Source organism: Podarcis gaigeae, assembly GCF_964106915.1.
Source record: "Podarcis gaigeae genome assembly, chromosome: 8".
Taxonomy (NCBI): Eukaryota; Metazoa; Chordata; class Lepidosauria; order Squamata; family Lacertidae; genus Podarcis; species Podarcis gaigeae.
The window spans coordinates 42,889,180-42,906,788 of NC_139684.1; the positions used below are offsets into that span (position 1 = coordinate 42,889,180).

General features: G+C 43.6%; 1 protein-coding gene across 20 annotated transcripts in view; it reads right to left on the reverse strand.

Annotated features, from left to right (window-relative positions):
- ZFHX3 (zinc finger homeobox 3) overlaps window positions 1-17,609 on the reverse strand; it is a 402,702-nt gene that overhangs the window by 89,222 nt on the left and 295,871 nt on the right. For all 20 annotated transcript variants that reach the window (XM_083752187.1, XM_083752186.1, XM_083752172.1 and 17 more), the window contains one exon: window positions 13,002-13,498. In XM_083752187.1, the coding sequence (XP_083608313.1) occupies window positions 13,002-13,498 (497 nt within the window). The remainder of the gene's footprint in view (window positions 1-13,001; window positions 13,499-17,609) is intronic.

Genomic DNA, 17,609 nt, shown 5'->3' on the forward strand with positions numbered 1-17,609 from the left:
ATTTACTTCAAGTCATTTATTTAATGCATATAGTAGCTATATTGTCACTGGGCAACCAATTGATGGTGTGTAACAGAAACAAAGGCATATATTCTGGAGGCCAAACAAAGGCCTATCTCATTCTAAGAAATGAGATAGTAATTAATGCACAGTGCCTACCAATGAGTGCATGAACTTGATTATAGGGGGTGATCTCAGAGCAGTGCTAGAATACAAAAGTATTCAGTAGGCACTCATCCAAGTAGGAGTTCTGGGACCCAGCATAAAGTCCTTGCCCCCAGTGGCAGTTCTGGATAGCCCACTGAGCCCCCACTGAGCTACCCAGTACAGTAGCTGGGTAGTACTCAGTTACCCTGAGGCATCTTGTCAGTCCCCAACGTAAATCCCTCCATGCCTCAACCCAACTATACCTCTTCATGTCATGTGGGAAATCCAGAGCCAACGGCAGGAAATTCAGATTTGGGTCATATCCACACCCAATACACCATACATTTAAAGCACTCTTATACCACTTTAACAATCATAACTCCCCCCAAAGAATTCTGGGTACTGTACTTTATTAAGGGTACTGACCTCACAGAGCTACAATTCTCAATGCCTTTAACAAACTAGAGTTCCCAGGATTCTTCATGGCTGTTAAAGTGTCATAACAGTGCTCTAAATGTACCATGTAGATGTGACCCTAGTTGCCAGGAGATATCATCCACAGGAGTCTACTTAGGAGGAAGGAAAAGCCTGAGAGGGACCAGGTGTACCTTATAACCTAGTGAGGGACCAGGAAGGAGCATCTCTCAGTCTCCCTTGGGCCTCTACTGCGATCAGTCTCCTCTGGGAAGCCCTAGTCCCAGCGCTTTACCTTGGGCTTGTTTCCCTTGGGTTTAGGGTCCCTCCAGGATCAGAACATCCATGCTATGGATTTTTAGCAGTTACAGCATCAGACTGAGACTGGAGAGGCCCAAGTTCCAATCCCTATTTGTGGGGCAATTGTTTCAGTGAAACACTCAGTAGCCCAGCCAACTAGTTTTATCATTAACCATGTTCACAGAAGGGATGTGCAAATGCTAAAACATGCAAATTAGAGGCATCCAACTAAAGTGAAGGCCCAACTTGGCTATTTTCTTTACTCACGGCAGCAATCCACTTGCATAGGCAATGTTAAATTGTAAGCCAATAACTTGGAGATCAGACATGTGGCAAATTTTACATTTGCTGATCAAGAAGGTAGCATTGGTTTTCATCTCAATGCTTTTTTTATGAGGGGCACTAGCACACCATCAGATTCATATTATAAGAACATATTGCCCTAGTGCACAATTAAGAAAGTGGTGGGACAGATCCATGACCTCCTAAGATACACAAGCTAACTATTACTGTGCACAAAGCATTCCACTACTAAAGTGTGAACTGACCTCAGAGAACACCTTTCTACCATCATGGTATGCTTTCAATTGTAAGCCTGCAGGCAGAGCCTTTGCTTTAAATTTTTGTAGAATGCCTAGCAATTTTAGTTGCTTCATATTATAATAATTCATGCATGCATACATACATACATACATACATACATACAGGGTTAACACTAGAATTTAGGATTTCCATATATTCATAACATCAAGGGCTTTCGGAAGCCATCAATAACCCCTTTTCCCTTGGGGAGAGTCTTTGAAGTTTGGCCTGCAGTCCACAATGAAAAGCTAAACTGTTTGGGTAATTTTACCCAAAGAGGGGGAAATGAGGGGGGGTGTAGGAAAGCAGGTATAAAACTGAACATTTTGGAAAAAGAAAAGGGTTTTTTTCTCTCCTCTCTTTCATTCTACTAGAATTTGTAGACATAATACTAGAACCTATTGGGTTCATTCAATGAATCTGAAGATTCAGGACAGACAAAAGTACTTATTTACAATGTGTTCAGGTGCAGTCTATGGAACTTGCTCCTGCAAGAGGGAAGGCTTCAAAAGGGGTTTAGACAAATTCATGGAGGACAAGGCTGTTGATGGCTACTAGCCATGATGGCCATGTTCTATCTTCACTACAAGAGGAAGTATTCCTCGGAATACCAGTTGCTGGGAATCAGAAGTGGGGAGAGCGCTGTTCTGCTCTCATCCAGCTTGTGGGCTTTCCAGAAGAGGCATCTGATTGGGCATTGAAAGAGCAGGATGCTGGACTAGATAGGCCCCCTTTGGCCTGATCCAGCTACAGCCAGGTCTCTTCTTACGTTCTTTCACACAACACATACATTAACTTTTTTAAAAAATATGCTTTTTATTAGTTTTCTTACTTAACACACAATAGATTAACAAAAATCATAACAGAAAAAAGAACAAAATCAATAAGTTCTTACAAAATAACTTATGCCGCCATATTCTTCATTTCCAATTCCTTATCTTCCCTAGTAGACTTCTGTCTTCCTCAAAGCAGGTCTGTCGTATCTATTTGTTAAAACTGCTTCTTTAATCATTTCATTGTTTCTTCTGTTATTTGAATACTATACAGTGGTACCTCAGTTTAATTTATTCTGGAGGTCCATTCTTAACCTGAAACTGTTCTTAACCTGAAGCACAACTTTAGCTAATGGGGCCTCCTGCTGCCGCAGCTGAACGACTTCTGTTCTCATCCTGAAGCAAAGTTCTTAACCCGAGGTACTATTTCTGGGTTAGTGGAGTCTGTAACCTGAAGGGTATGTAACCCGAGGTACCACTGTACTTCTAATCCATATTGTAATTTGCGAAAATTAATCAAAGCATGTCCAGGTTTTGATCTGAGGGCACTGTTTTTTAAAATATTCCTTATAAATTTCCCACTCCTTTTTGAACTTTTGGTTTGGTTGTCTCCTAATTGTCTCCGTCATTAACTTGTGGGAATTGCTGCCACAATATACAGAGGTGGCCACTTGTTTAAAAGTAAAGGGACCCCTGACCATTAGGTCCAGTCGTGACCGACTCTGGGGTTGCGGTGCTCATTTCCCTTTATTGGCCAAGGGAGCCGGCATACAGCTTCCGGGTCATGTGGCCAGCATGACTAAGCTGCTTCTGGCAAACGAGAGCAGCATACAGAATCGCCGTTTACCTTCCCGCCAGAGCGGTACCTATTTATCTACTTGCACTTTGACGTGCTTTCGAACGGCTAGGTTGGCAGGAGCAGGGACCGAGCAACGGGAGCTCACCCTGTTGCGGGGATTTGAACAGCCGACCTTCTGATCGGCAAGTCCTAGGCTCTGTGGTTTAACCCACAGCGCCACCTGCGTCCCTAGGCCACTTGTTTAGTGGGCTTCAAAAGCTTATTAGGCAAAATAATGGGAGGATGCACCAATCAACAGCTGTTGGCCACCAGAGCTAATTGAACCCTCCTTGTTTAGAAGACATGGGTTGCTATTGAATGAAGGTTGCTTGAGGGCCACAGTTGGGAAGGGCTGTTGTCTTCATGCCCTGCTTATGGGAAGACAGGAGACAAGATAAGCTGGACTTTCAGCAACCAGGCTCTTCTTAGGTTCAAGGAGCCAAGTCACATTTTGAGATGGTTCCCTAGGCCCAGCTGACCTGACTTTAAGGGGAATTACTTTGTAAGCCCCTGATCCACGACATTAAAAAATATGATTTTGGTACATCTCAGTGTCACTCAAGAACCTGCCCTGTTTGTAGTGGTTGCCATGCAGTAAGAGAAAAGACTCCTTTCTGACCCCAGTAGACCACCACTCACTGAATCACATTTTAAGGAATCTATTCTCAGTCTCAAGTCTAGAAAATTTGTTTGGTTTCCACCACATTTCTGTGGAGAATATCCCAGAATAATACTTTTTAACTACCTGTTGATTTGTTTACACCAGGCTTCCTCAAACTAGGCCCTCCAGATGTTCTGAGACTACAATTCCCATCATCCCTGACCACTGGTCCTGCTAGCTAGGAATCATGGGAGTTGTAGGCCAAAAACATCTGGAGGGCCGAGTTTGAGGAAGCCTGGTTTACACCCAGCTTGTAACCACTGTTTCTTACAATCACAGCTTTGCATTTTACCTTAAGGTCAAGTTTCAGAAGCCCCCTTCCTGTAGCAACTAAAAAATGCAAACATGAAAACAGGGCTCAGAAAAGCATGCTGAAGAGACAGCCTTCACTTGCTTGGCAAGAGAATCTCGCACATCTGGCCCCAACTGTTTCTGCTGTACTTTGCTGAAGCCAAATAAGGAGCTGCCTCATGCAAAGCTCATTTATATGCCTGCACAGTTGCAGCACACATCTGCCTGGGAACCCACATTTTTGGAGAAGCCTCATGAAGGCAAACAGCCACAGCACCGCACAACAGGATCCCCGCCAAGCTGGGGGTGGGGACTCCATGGCTCTCCAGCTCTCCTACAACCTCCCTTCATCACATGCTGAGCAGCAGCAAGCACTTTCCATGCCAGGCACTACTCCGCCTGTTGAAAGAGGCAAGCATTGTGCTTGCTCCCCACTCAGCCCCCCGAGGCTAACCACAATCCTTTGAGAGGCTCATGTATTTACAAACTGAGGCATGTCAAAATCAAAGGGGATACCATATGACATAATTCGCATTAAATACAAGCAGGCTGACAATTTATAGTGTCAGCCCAGAGAAGGTAGGGAGAGCTAAGACGTGGTAATTATTTAATTCCTGCTTAAACCAACAGCAGCTTTGCCTTCAGGAGCGCTGAAATAGGCAGGCCTTGGGGGCTGTGCTGGCAGCCAGCTGATGCCAAGGCCTGGCACCAGGCCAGGACTTAGATAACAGGCAGCTTAACTATTTATAGACACTTCACACCAGAATGTTAACTAGAGGAGGGGGTGTCCCTTCCACCTGCAGGCAGCTGCTGCTCAGATAGAACACTACCCACTACCAAAGCAGCAGAGGGCAGTTTTTAAGGGTGACAACTTGAAGACCTCCCAGGCTCTGGCACAATAAACCCTTATCATAGCCAAAGACCTCACAGACAGCCACAGAACATCAACCTCAGCAGCAGTTCCTAATAATAGGATTTGGGGAGCAGGTAGGAAGCTATGCTCTGCCTCAACTCTTCCACACACATTTCTGATTTTGAGACCCCCAGACACCTAAGCCTTTTGCTTCCAGCTACAAAGGCTTTGTGCACAGGGGATCCAAACACTCCCCCCCCCCCGGAATGCTTTGCCTTATACATGGTTCAGGTGGGGCCTGCAACAGAACCCCTGCAGCCATGAGCCAGAAACATCCATTGGAAGGTGAGCAATGGATTTCTCAATGCCCAAGAGTAGCTGTATCTGTGCTGGTGGAGCCTCTGCGCAGATTCTGGCTGTGTATAAATGGCAACACCTCATCCTCTCTTCTACCTCATTAACTGAAACACATTAAAACAAGGGTGCACTGGGAGTAGGAAATGAGACTGTTAAACCAAGCTGATATAATCCTCATCAGCTGTGGGCAACGAGGCCGCATCAATTATGCTGAATCAAGTGCGGTAACCATGATTTACAGGAGGCTCCAAGACCCCAAGCAGCACTCCTGTGCCTTGGACCATATTTCTCTCTCCTGGCTCCTTTCAAGTGCTTCTCTTCGGCTCTTCTGCTACTAGCACCTGCTGGGTTTGTGGCTTTTGCCTTCTTTTCCATGAGACTCAGTTCCTATATCCACAACAGCCCTCAGGCAAAATCCACCTTCAGATAAATACTCAGTCAAAACAACAATGGCCTGCTTTCTGTCCAGAGAGGCAGCAGAGGCACCTCCCTCCTGCCCACACTAGCATGGAAGCACAGCTCTTATGCAAGCAGGTGAACTCACCTCAAGGAGTAACTGCAAGGCTGTCATGGGAAACATCCCATTAGTCCCTCAGCAAATGATTTAGAAATATAGTTGCACATATGGGACAAATCAGAACTCAACTCAAATAGAACACATTTTAGGGACTTATGCCGTGGCAATAATGATGGCAAAGCAAGCTTACTTTCCCATCGCCATTGTGCCCTGCAGTCTCATCCAGCGAAGTTATTTCGTGTAACCACGGGCCTGATGCCTCATGAGCCTTAAGGGGGAGTAGGAGGAATCCTCAGTAACCTATTGTTACTAGTCTTAGTGTACATTCTGTGGCGTTACCTAGAGCAACTACTTGTTCTTACTTTTCAATTTGTACAGCCCAAGGATGTGGACAGGTGAGGCCTACCATGTGTGTGTGTGTCCCTGGGCCTTTCTGACTGGTAAAAACAGTGAGGAGGAGAAACTGGCTAATTAAGGAGAGTGGTAAATGCCTCCTTACATAAGGGTGTGGTTTCACCAAGCCTTAAAAAAGCCATTATTGAAAAAGCCTTCCCTGAATCCCACTCAATTGAATAATTTCTGGTCAGTCTAACATTCTATTTCTGGGCCAGGTGCTTGAACACAAAATGGTCTTTCAGCTCCAAAATGGTCTCTCAGCTGCATGAAACACATTATCAAGGCCATTTTAAATCCATATTCAAACCTGGTTAAGGGATTGAAACAATTTTGATCACCTTAGCTGATGTCCTATGCCAGGAACTACAAAAAAGGGAAATACATCCCTATTGGTTTCATTGACTTGATACCATTATTGCCCAGGGTATCCTCCTGAGATGTCGCTCAGTGGTTCAAGTTTTACCTGGACAGCTGGTTCCAAAAGGTGGTGCTGGGAGGCTCCTGCCTGGCCCCTTGGCTAGTGCCCTATGGTGCCCCCAGAGGGTTCTGTTCTGTTTTCCATGATGTTTTAAGCTTCTAATCTACATGAACCCACAAGGAAAGACTATCCTGGGATTTTTTAGAGCGAGTAGTATTCTCTCCTGAAGAATCAGGCTAGCGGTTTGGGTTACTCCAGGATTCTAATCTGTGTTTGGATACACAGGTGGCAACTGTTGGCATTAATGCATTTACACAACTTCAGCTGGAGCACCAACTGTATCTTTTCTTTGTGATATCAAACTTGGCCATGGTGACACAGAGGATTGGAGTTGGATAAGACCTTAGAGAAAATTTAGTTCACCCCCTGCTCAGTGCAGGGTTTGCAATGTAGGACTCTGCAACTACAGAATCCCTGTCATATGGACAACCTTGGGGGGGACGACCACCCAACACTTTCCAAGGCTGTCTGTTCCACTACCTTAGTATCTCCTGATGTTTAGTGAAATCCACTTCTTTGCAATTTCCATCCATTAGTTCCAATGCCCAAGTTTGCTCTATTTTCTGCATAACAGACCTTCAGGTATCTGAAGAAGAGCTATCATGTCTCCCCTTCCTTTTTCCTTCTCCAGGCTAAGCATGCCCTGAAGATCTTGCTTCCTGGGCAGGTGGTCTTTCAGGATTTAAGATATGCAAGAGAAATTCACTTCTGGCAGGGATAGCCTTGAGAAGAAATGGAAGCACCATCCTGTTCAGCTGTGCCACTGACACAGCCACCACACTACCCATCTCTGTTGGTACTGGTGCCAATTTATGGCACGATCTTGCTAAGATCTCATGAGATCTCCCACACCATGTGAGATCTTTCAAGATCTCAAAAATTGGCGTTAAACTGGCACTGCTTCTCTACCGCCACCCAAGGCAGCTGTTTCACCCTGCTTCATGGATGGGTTAGCTCTGTCCTCAGTAAAGTATAGAGGATAATTTTGTAGAAACCTGTGAGTGGCTGCACCCAGACTATGGAATACCCTCTCTCAATGAAGGGCAAACTTCTCTTTTTCAGACGGCTCATCAGTGATTTTAATAGGATGTTTAATTTCTCCTGCTCCTTTACTTTTAAATTTGTATTATTATTTGGTATGTTTTATTTATGGTGAATTTTTAAATGCTTTTAGTTTGTATTTTCCTGTATTTTCTATTTATTATTAGACAATATTCTGATGGAAAGGTGGGATATAAATGTTCATAATAAATACCACCACAGTAAACTGACTGATTAACTGAAGGCTTTGCTAAGGAGATGTTCAGTGCCTGTCAGTCTCCAAAGAATTTAAGAGCAAGCAGGGCAATGCAAGGAACATTGAGCTCTACTACCCTAGGTGGGTTCAAACCCCTGACACTCAAACCCCTGACACGTGTCTGTCTGTTCACTGATTTCTTTACTATCACTTGCAAACAAGAATGTCATAGAGCACATGCAAACGCATGTGGCATGATTCAAGCCTAGAGGACATTATCTGTTAGACGGAAAAGATTCAGGCTGAGGGAAGAGAGAGTCTCCACAGGTTACAGTAAGGTCCGAAGCTCCTTTTGCCTCCAGCTTTAAAGGCTGAAACCTCAAAGAGGCTCCAGGCACTCCAGCGCCTAAAATGATAAACACAGAATGTACGCCAAGGCATTCTGAAGAGTGTGCAGGAAGCCTACTTAACTAGCATGATCTGCACCAAGAGAGAGCAACATCTGTTGGATTAATTAGCTGTGTAATTAGCATCCTCTCAGTTGAGAGGATTCACTTTCTGCTTCCTGAAACATTTCCAGTGCTTTTATCATCTTCATTCTGCACACAAAGCTGCCAAATGGTTCTCAACAAGACCATCCAGGACGAAACAACACCACCACTGCTGAAAGCAAACAGCCATAGCAAAGAAGTGGAGGAGGAGGAGGAGGAAGAACAGGAGCAAGGTACACAAAGAACTATTCAGCTGCTTGGGGACAAGTAAGGCTTCCAGACCTCAATAGGCACACTCAGCCATCTACTAAGTCCAATGTGCCAAAGCAAATATAAAATGCTTCACCAAGGAGCCAATGCTTGACTCTTGGGAAGAGTCAGGAATATCTATCTTAACTATGGCAGTAAAAGTACAGACAGCTATGGCCTCCCTGAAGAGTATAATCTGGGGGAAAGAAACAAAGGGATGAAAACCTTGCTAGTAGAAAGACAGCTGAAGTGAAAAAACTTGCATAGAGTGCACCAATGCATGATATATCCAGATGTCCATACAGGAGAGTTCCACAGAGACAACTTAATGGCAAACATGAAGGTGCAAGGAGAGACTGCTTCCTTTTCTCACAATGTACCATCTAGTCATGAGCATGGAGTGGCAAGAAACACACATCACTAAGAAAAGTCAACACACTCCTGCAGGCTGTCCCAGAGCCAGCATCTCTCCAGCTTCATTCAGCAAAAAGTGCAAGGAGTTTCTTTTTCAATCCCAGATCTGGGGGCAAACTTATTTACCTGTAGATGCCTGCCTTGTATCAAATCAAAGTAAGTTTATTGTGCCATGACAATTCCATACAATCACAGTCAACTTAAAATATAACTCAGACATCGGCAAATAAAAACAGTAAACATATGTGAGATATCTGATAAGAGGGATGCCCCTGCATCTACACTGATTTTCAATTTAGCACTCTGAATCTCCCTTATAGTTTATGGCTATTTTATCCAGTTCCTTCTTCCTGATCTTTTTTGCTGTCACAACAAAAAAGGCCACCTTATGTGTCACCAACGAACACTGAACCCTCTCACTTGGGAAGAGCCCACTATCCTGTACAAAGAGAAGTGCCTCCTTGTATCTGTGTATAGGGGACAAGTTAATATATAATGGGGTTACCAAAAAAAATACAGAGTCTGTCTGCATATGGAATCTTATTATAATGGCCATCTAGAACTGCTGAAGGAAGCCGGTCTTGTATAGTATTACTTAGGAACGGCTTAAAGGTAAGGGACACAGAATATCTGAGTTACTATACTCTTGTCCAACCTGTGTCAACTTTCAGTTATTTTCCAACAGTTTTGCCACCTCAGAAAGATACAGGACTATTCTCAGGCTTGTAATGACAAGTGCCAACACAAGCTCCAATGGGCCCCCTGACATGTACAAAAGGTGACTTTGCTGGTAAACTGCTTTTGGGAATCAGCCATTGAGCAGAAAGTCCCATTAAGGGACAAATTAAAGCATGATTAGGAATATTTAAACGCCAAAAAACAGCTATTAAGCAAGCAATCTATTCTGACAGCATGACCCTAATGTGCAACGTGAGCAGCAGCTACTTCAAGTGTGGGGAACCTTTGTCCCTCCAGGTGTTACTGGACTACAATACCCATCATCCCTGGCCACTGGCTGCATTTGCTAAGGCTGATGGGAGTTACAATTCAGCAACATCTGGAGGCACAACATTTCCTCAGCCTTGCTCTACTGCATGCCTAGCCAATGTGGTAAAATTGGTCATCATTTGAATCCATGCCATTAACAAGCTATGGAGCAAATAAATAAATAAATGAAAATGTCCACTTCTTTGGGAGACTTAAATGTAGTGTTGAATTATTTAGTGCTTTCAAATACTAGTTTGAAAAGTCTTTCATTTCCCTGTCATGCAAGAATGGTTTGCTTTTGCATTTCTTTACCTTTTGCATCCAGACTTCCCAACACATCCACCTTAACTTTGTGCCCACTTTGCCACTGAAGCTATACATAGGTGGTGCTTGCCAACGTCTTATCAGCGCCACAAGGGCTATCTCATTAGCACTAAAACCTACTAGGCAACCTGCTCAAGGAGCAAGGTTTCAAGTGTTCCTCTGCTGATACTTGTCAGTCACACACGCACACATTTCTGGCACCTAGCACCATTTATGCAATACATGGAGCCAAGGAATAACAACTTAAAAGGAAAATGGCAAAAAGGCTGGGTAAGGAGGATTGCAAGTATGATAAGCCTTGAGCTCTCTCACCCAGGCAGCATCTGGAGAGGATTTTCTCCAGCAGAGAGGCAAGAACTCGATTACATCCAGTTAACTGCACTCTAAACTGATTATGCATGTGCCAGGCTAATGGATTACATTAGCAAGAGGAAAACATCCCACCAATCTCCATTTTACAATACACAACTCAAGGTCCTGAAAAAAGAAAAGCTGGCCCTAGGATTGTTCCCCAGACTCTGAGCCACAGGGGCAGAAACACAAATGAAGAGCCAGACTTTGTTGTCAGTATGATTCCCAACATTCCTGATTCCAATATTCAAACTCAACTCCTTCTAGACCAGGGATAGGCAACCTAAGGCCTGGGGGCTGGATGCAGCCCAATCGCCTTCTCAATCCGGCCTGCGGAAGGTCCGGGAATCAGTAAAATGTGTGCTTTTATTTAAAATGCATCTCCGGGTTATTTGTGGGGCCTGCCTGGTGTTTTTACATGAGCAGAATGTGTGCTTTTATTTAAAATACATCTCTGGGTTATTTGTGGGGCATAGGAATTCGTTCATATTTTTTTTCAAAATATAGTCCGGCCCACCATATGGTCTGAGGGACGATGGACCAGCCCATGGCTGAAAAAGATTGCTGACCCCTGTTCTAGACTAAGTCACATCATCCTAATAATGTCAGTGCTTCTACCAATACTACAAACCAATCCATCTAACCAGGTTGGGACACTACCCAACACTAGAGCCAAACTGGGAAGGACTAAGCCTGATATTTCTAAAAGGACATGGAAGTCAGGTTCAGTCTCCTTCCTTGTGGATAAAATTGGAGACGTGGAGATTTATATAAGTGGAGGACTCAAATGCCTGAAGCCTCCACATATATAAAATTTGAATACCTTAAAGAGTTTGGGAGGAAGTTGCAGATTTAATACCAGTTTTGTACATGGGTAGCATCCTCAGCAGGTAGGTAACATCAGCAGAAGTCACTGCATAGGCAAGAAGATCTATCACATTGCCCCAACTACCTTTCCCATTTCCCACCCATCCTGGAGGGAGACCATGTAGTGCTCATTGCTGACATAGCTCCACAGTCTGGCTGTGGCTCCAAGCAGCTCAACTAGCCCCTTCACACACAATAAAGTCAGTAAAGTCTCCTGCAGTGGTCATCCCCTGGTGAACATTTACATACTCACTTAGCCTAGGTTTATTTTCAGAACCAAGCAAAGCATACTTGGGGTCATAAGCACCTGCAGCTCTGTTATGCCAGGCCAAATACTCAGTAACAGGTTACTGTGGTCTCCTGAAACTTGCCAATAGCCAACTTTGGGCCAGACAGTCAAGAAGCAGCCAAGAGAGAATAAGAGTGAACCCAGCACCAAGAGGGCAAACCCTTTAGCAAACAGGGAGGAGGGCTGGAGAGAGGCAGAACAAGTAGAACAGAAAATTGAAGAAAACAGATGAAAGCAAGTAAGACAGCATGTATAAGTGAGTGGAAGGTACATGAAGTGAAGCTGCTTAGAAGCTGCTTAGATTTATAGCAATTTGTACCTGATTGTTCATACTAAAGCCATTATGGGATGATTAGAGAAAAAGGTGAAGCTTTAAGTCCAGTGAAAATCAATAGAAATGTCTGGAGCAATTCTGCCGTGCAAGTGAAAGGACTATTTACTGTATATGCAGAGCTTCTCGGTTTCTAGCCTACATGGATTGTGTGGGGGCAGGGCAGGGGGAACAGAAATTTGCAGCCAGAAGCAGCTGACAGAGAGGTAAGACAGAGGCAATGAGGATATACTAGAGGAGGAGAAAAACCTGCTTGGCAGCAGAGCCCTATTACAACCATCCATCCTCTCTGGCCTGCCACTTTGCTGCAGGTACACCAATGTACAGGATGTATAAATGACAGGTGTGATCCATGAACACCTGTGTGCCTTGGAGCTCTATATTGAGAAAGGTTAAGGAGATGTGCACATTTCTGCCATAAAATACGCATGCAACAGCATAACTAATAGGCATGGGAGCAACAAACAACAGCACCACAAGAACAGAAACAGCCAGGTCACCCCACCCCTTAGTACAAACCGCACATAAATGTGCATTCCCTACCCAAAGAATTATCTTCCTTGTAGGAGGAAATGACATTCTTGTATCTGCAAATACTGCCTCTCCTCAACAAAAGGCTCTCCTAGAATTGGGCTGCAGGTGGTGAGCCAATAGAAAGAGTAGCAGCTCTGTGGGTTATATGTCCGCTGACATCCTTGCACTGGCACCCAGTCTTAGAATTCCTTCTGGAAAAGCTACACTTAGCTAAGCTAGGAATAAATGAAACTGAACTGGTGTTCAAGGCAAGCTGCTAAAGTTTTTCTGCACTGTCCCACCCAACAGCAAAAGCATGTGAAAAACTGGGTCTTCCTTACCTTGTAGAGTTTCAGGCTGGCCTCATGCCTGGAGTTCGCTGTGTGGAGACGCAGCTTCTCCAAGCTGTTGGTATAATAGTCACAGGCATTGCATTTCAAATGCACGGGGTTCCCAATAGCCACACACTTGAGCCTCCACTCATTGGCCTTGCCCCCCTCCTTGATATGTGCCACCAGCTGGTACTTCTGCACGTGTTTGTCAGTCTTGCAATGGAGCTGGAAATTGGCCTTGAGCTGCGTATTGTAGCGACACAACTTGCACTGATAAGAGTCCCCCATCACAGCCTTCCATTCCTCTTCAGGCAGGCTGCGCTCCACGTTCATGTGCAGCCCCAGCAGGTCCAAATTGTCTGTGGTGAACTTGTTGCACACGGCACACTGGAAAAGCTTCAGCGAAGGGTCATTGGTCTGCGTGAACGTCTCCCCCAGGTTCATTAGCTCCTCAGACACCAGCTGCCCACCCCCAAGCCGCATGTCCAGGGGGATCTCTCCACCCACTGCACAGAGAAAGAAGAAAGTCAGTCAGTCAGTCAGAAAAGCTCTGCAGAAACAAGCAGGGTGGAGGGCAGCAACTCATTCCCACTCCATGACAGCAGTGCATCTAGAAGGGTCCTGGCCAAAGAAGCTCCTACAGACCTTGAGGCATGAAGACCTGGGCTAGAAACAGGGTGAAACTGGAAACAGAACCCAACTTTCCCCCTTTTATTTTCCAAGGCCTGAAATGGACATACTGGAAATTGGGGAAAAGCTAAGAAATATTTTATCTTTTATAATAATAAATGCAGTATTTTTTTAAAAAACAACAACAACCCTGCATTGATTATTAAAATAATATCAATTTTATTTTTAAAAAGTAACTGTCAGTTCACATTGTTGCAAGTCTCTTAGATCAAAGAGAGTGTTGCAATGGATATGCATTGTTGCTGTGTTTGATGAGATTATTCAACAGGTAACATCTTTCTCACGATGTTGGAAAAGTACTTTCAAACACTGCTGAACATCCCCAGGTATGTGCTCTAAACTGAGAGCATTCCAAGCATATTGCCCTGACAACACAGTGGCATGGCCTATGCTCAACACAGCCCTCAATGTATCTTTCCACTTGCCTCAGATTCCTCCAGCTGGTACGTCAGGGTTATGGAACATTTTTGAGCCTAAGGGGCAACCTTCCAAAGGCCGCTTACCATAGCAGAAGAGGCAGAAGTGGGCACCTTTGCACAGTAGGCTAGTTTCTACAGACCTTCCTCTCTGCCTTTCATTCAGACAAGCAAGAGGCATTGTTAAGAGTTCAAGGACACATTCAAGCCAAGCAAAATCACCCAGGCTGCAAGGCAGGGCCAATGAGGGGGTGTGGCCCAGGAAAAGTTTTGAGGGCCTGATAGAGGCCTGGGGGGACGGGACACATTTGGCCCTGGGCCTGAGGTTTCCTACCCCTGTACTACATCAAATCAAATTAAACTGATAAATGTTTGAACCAGCACCAGCATCCCAAATCAAGGATGAAAACTAAATTTATGACACACTTAAGCTCATTTCAATGCCTGAATTTTCTGAAGCCCATTGAGCTAAAAGTGGTATCTGAGACATTTAGCCTGATTAAGATGAAAAATAAGTCCTGGTATATTCAAGGATATATTTGCTGAGATGAAATCGTATATAAATTAAATAAATTAAATTTAAATTTTGTCTACAGCTAAGATGACACCTGCAATCCAATCCAATTCCACTCAGTTTAATGGGGCTTACTTCCTTGTAAGTGTGTAGAGGATTATAGCCTGACTACATATGATGACATACTATTGAAGAGTTCAGTGCCACAATTAAGATTAACTGAAAATATTCAGATTTAGTATTACTCTTTAATTATATTACAGGGATGGTTATTTTCTATTTGAGTGCTCTCTCATATTTTCTGCATAACCACAGAGGGCTACATACTGCTTCTAAGCTCAATTAGAAAGCACCCCCCCTTTTGTTTACTAGGATGTTAATGGTTTCTATTTTCAGCTTTTATTTATTTCTATTTTCCCACCTGGCAAAAAAATAGATGCAGTTAATACAATATGGTGGAACAAGTTACAGTTTCATTTGTGACCTTTGGTTTATCATTGTTTTAGTAAGAGTGAAGGAATGTGTACTTTTACATTTAATATATATGAAACTACCATGCAACTTCATGTTCTTAATGTAGTAAAGGACATTTGGTTCTGACAAAAAGGAATGTTGAATATATTTACTTTTTCTATCACCTGCCCAAATCCCCTCCCCCAAACAAGCTGTTTTCTTCCATTGCTTCAAAATGCCTAATAATTTTACATCTCTAAGCAGAATCCCCCTGCCACAACCCTAGCTATGGCCTTGGGTGCCACAAGTTTAGGAAGGAAGTCATACTAATTCCCATGAGGAATGCACTGGTGCAATTCAGACATCACATCAAACCACAGCTTAACTATGGTTTAGTATATCATGTCTGAATTGGCAAACCATAGCTATAGTCATTGACCTGCCTCCAGAGTTTACTGCATCATGAAGTTGAAGATGGACCTCTGAGGCAGAAACAGAGGCAGACAGGCAGCTCTAAAAATCTGTCAGCTGTACAATTGGCCAACTGTAAGATTAGGGCAAACCATGATTTGGCATGATGTGTGAATGAACTAGTGTTACCCACTAGCCCATTTGTTAAAGCATGATGAACACCTGAATTCTGCATTTTCAGGAAAGGGGACTAGGTAGGGAACACAGTACTGCAGTTGTACACTCTAGCCAAACTAACAGCATCCCAAACATGGTGTCCAGCAGTGAGAACAATAGCCTACTCTGGGCTATTCCATCTCCTGTTCAGTCATGGGTAAGTTTCCATCTCAGCTTACTTGTTTACCTTTAAAATGGAAACAAGCAATCTACCCTCATGGGGGTATGAGAGACCAGTACAGCACATTAAAAATGCAGCACAGAAGCAGAGGAATTTAAGGTTGTGTTCATAAGGCTGTATCCAATACTCTCTGTCCGCAAGTGCAAGTGATGCTAGCAGATGGGTGAATTTTAATGTTGCACAACAGAGGAATCCAATGGAACTGCTGTCCTAGCAGTCACCTACTGTGCAATAGATTTCACAATCTACTGTGCAACAAATCTATCAGCAACCTGCTTCTGCATTCTCTCACTCAAAAGATTCCACTGATGCAAAACATTTCACCAGTGGAACAAGAATACATCTAAATGAGTTTAACTTAGCACTACATTGAATGAAACCCATAGACTGCCTTACTCTTATATGCTTTCTCTCACCCTCACACACAGAGATTTTCACTTTAATATAGACTTCTACAAAATCATATGCACCAATGCTTTACACACAGTCACCTTGATTTATCCTGCATAAGAAAAATATTGTTTGGACAGCTAGGTGCAGAAACATCACAGTCAAAACAATCTTTCCACTCTCAAGCCACCCTCATCTACTTTCCATCATCTCCCTTCTGCCATAGTCCTTTAAAACACCTGTTCTTCTTCAGACAATGGCTTCTTAGTTTTTGTAGCATTTCCTCCCACAGCAACTATTACCTATAATTCTCATTGTCTAAACAGTAGTAATGCTGAGTTTGGACTCATATTATAGAACAATGGAGTTTTCAATGCTTTAAAATATTTCACAAGATGCCCAATAAAAAATTGGGAATTTTCACGGAATCTGTTTGAGACAAGAGACTTTGAAAGAACAGCTAAATTATAAACACAGTTGTCTGAAAAGCTTGCAGTTTCCAAAAGGAGGGATTTCTCTGAACTTCAAACATAGAAAGACACAAAGGGCAGGTCTCTCAGGTCTGTATCTGATGCTTAGTTCAGGGGAAGAAATCTTAAAAGCATGATTTCTCCCTCCCTCCCCCTGCCCTGTTTCAGAGCAGATTATACTACTATACACTGTTTTCTGTATGGCAAGAAAAGTCACTCATTTCCCTGCAAAACTCCCAGTATGAAAGTATCTACTGATATGTGAAAGACAGGCTACATAAAATGAGAAAGTGAAATCTCCATCTCCTTTTTCTCCAATAAAACACTGGTCACGAGTCTGCTGGAGCCAAACCTGGCTCTTCTGCACACTCTCCACTCAGTCCAATGTTGGAGCCACAGGATGGCCTTTCTTACAGCTTTAGATGCATCCATAGGGAGGGGGAGAAATTGCTTTGCTAACAATGTGGGGATGTCATGTTGCCCCCACCCCCAGCCTGAATGTCTCAGTCTCAGCAGGAGGTTGGCTTGACACACTCCAGGAAGAAGTTGCGGAGCCACTACACTCAGAATTGTACCATTTCACCGATTACCAAAAATAGTGACTTCCATACGCACGCACCACTGCAGTTGTTTAAAAGCAGCAAACTCTGCTAACAACAAACACTCATTTTCTACATCCAAATTTCAACTAAGCCCTCCCAACCAAAAGACATCCAAAGAGCTAGCAGACTGGCCTTGAAGTGAAATAATTCCTACAAGATGTTTAAGTAGGGGAACCCTTTCAATCAACCCTACTGAAAAGTGCTTCACCCAAGTACATATAAAGTTGATAAAAGTGTTAGATACACCAGATTAATGATAGAATTAAACATAGGC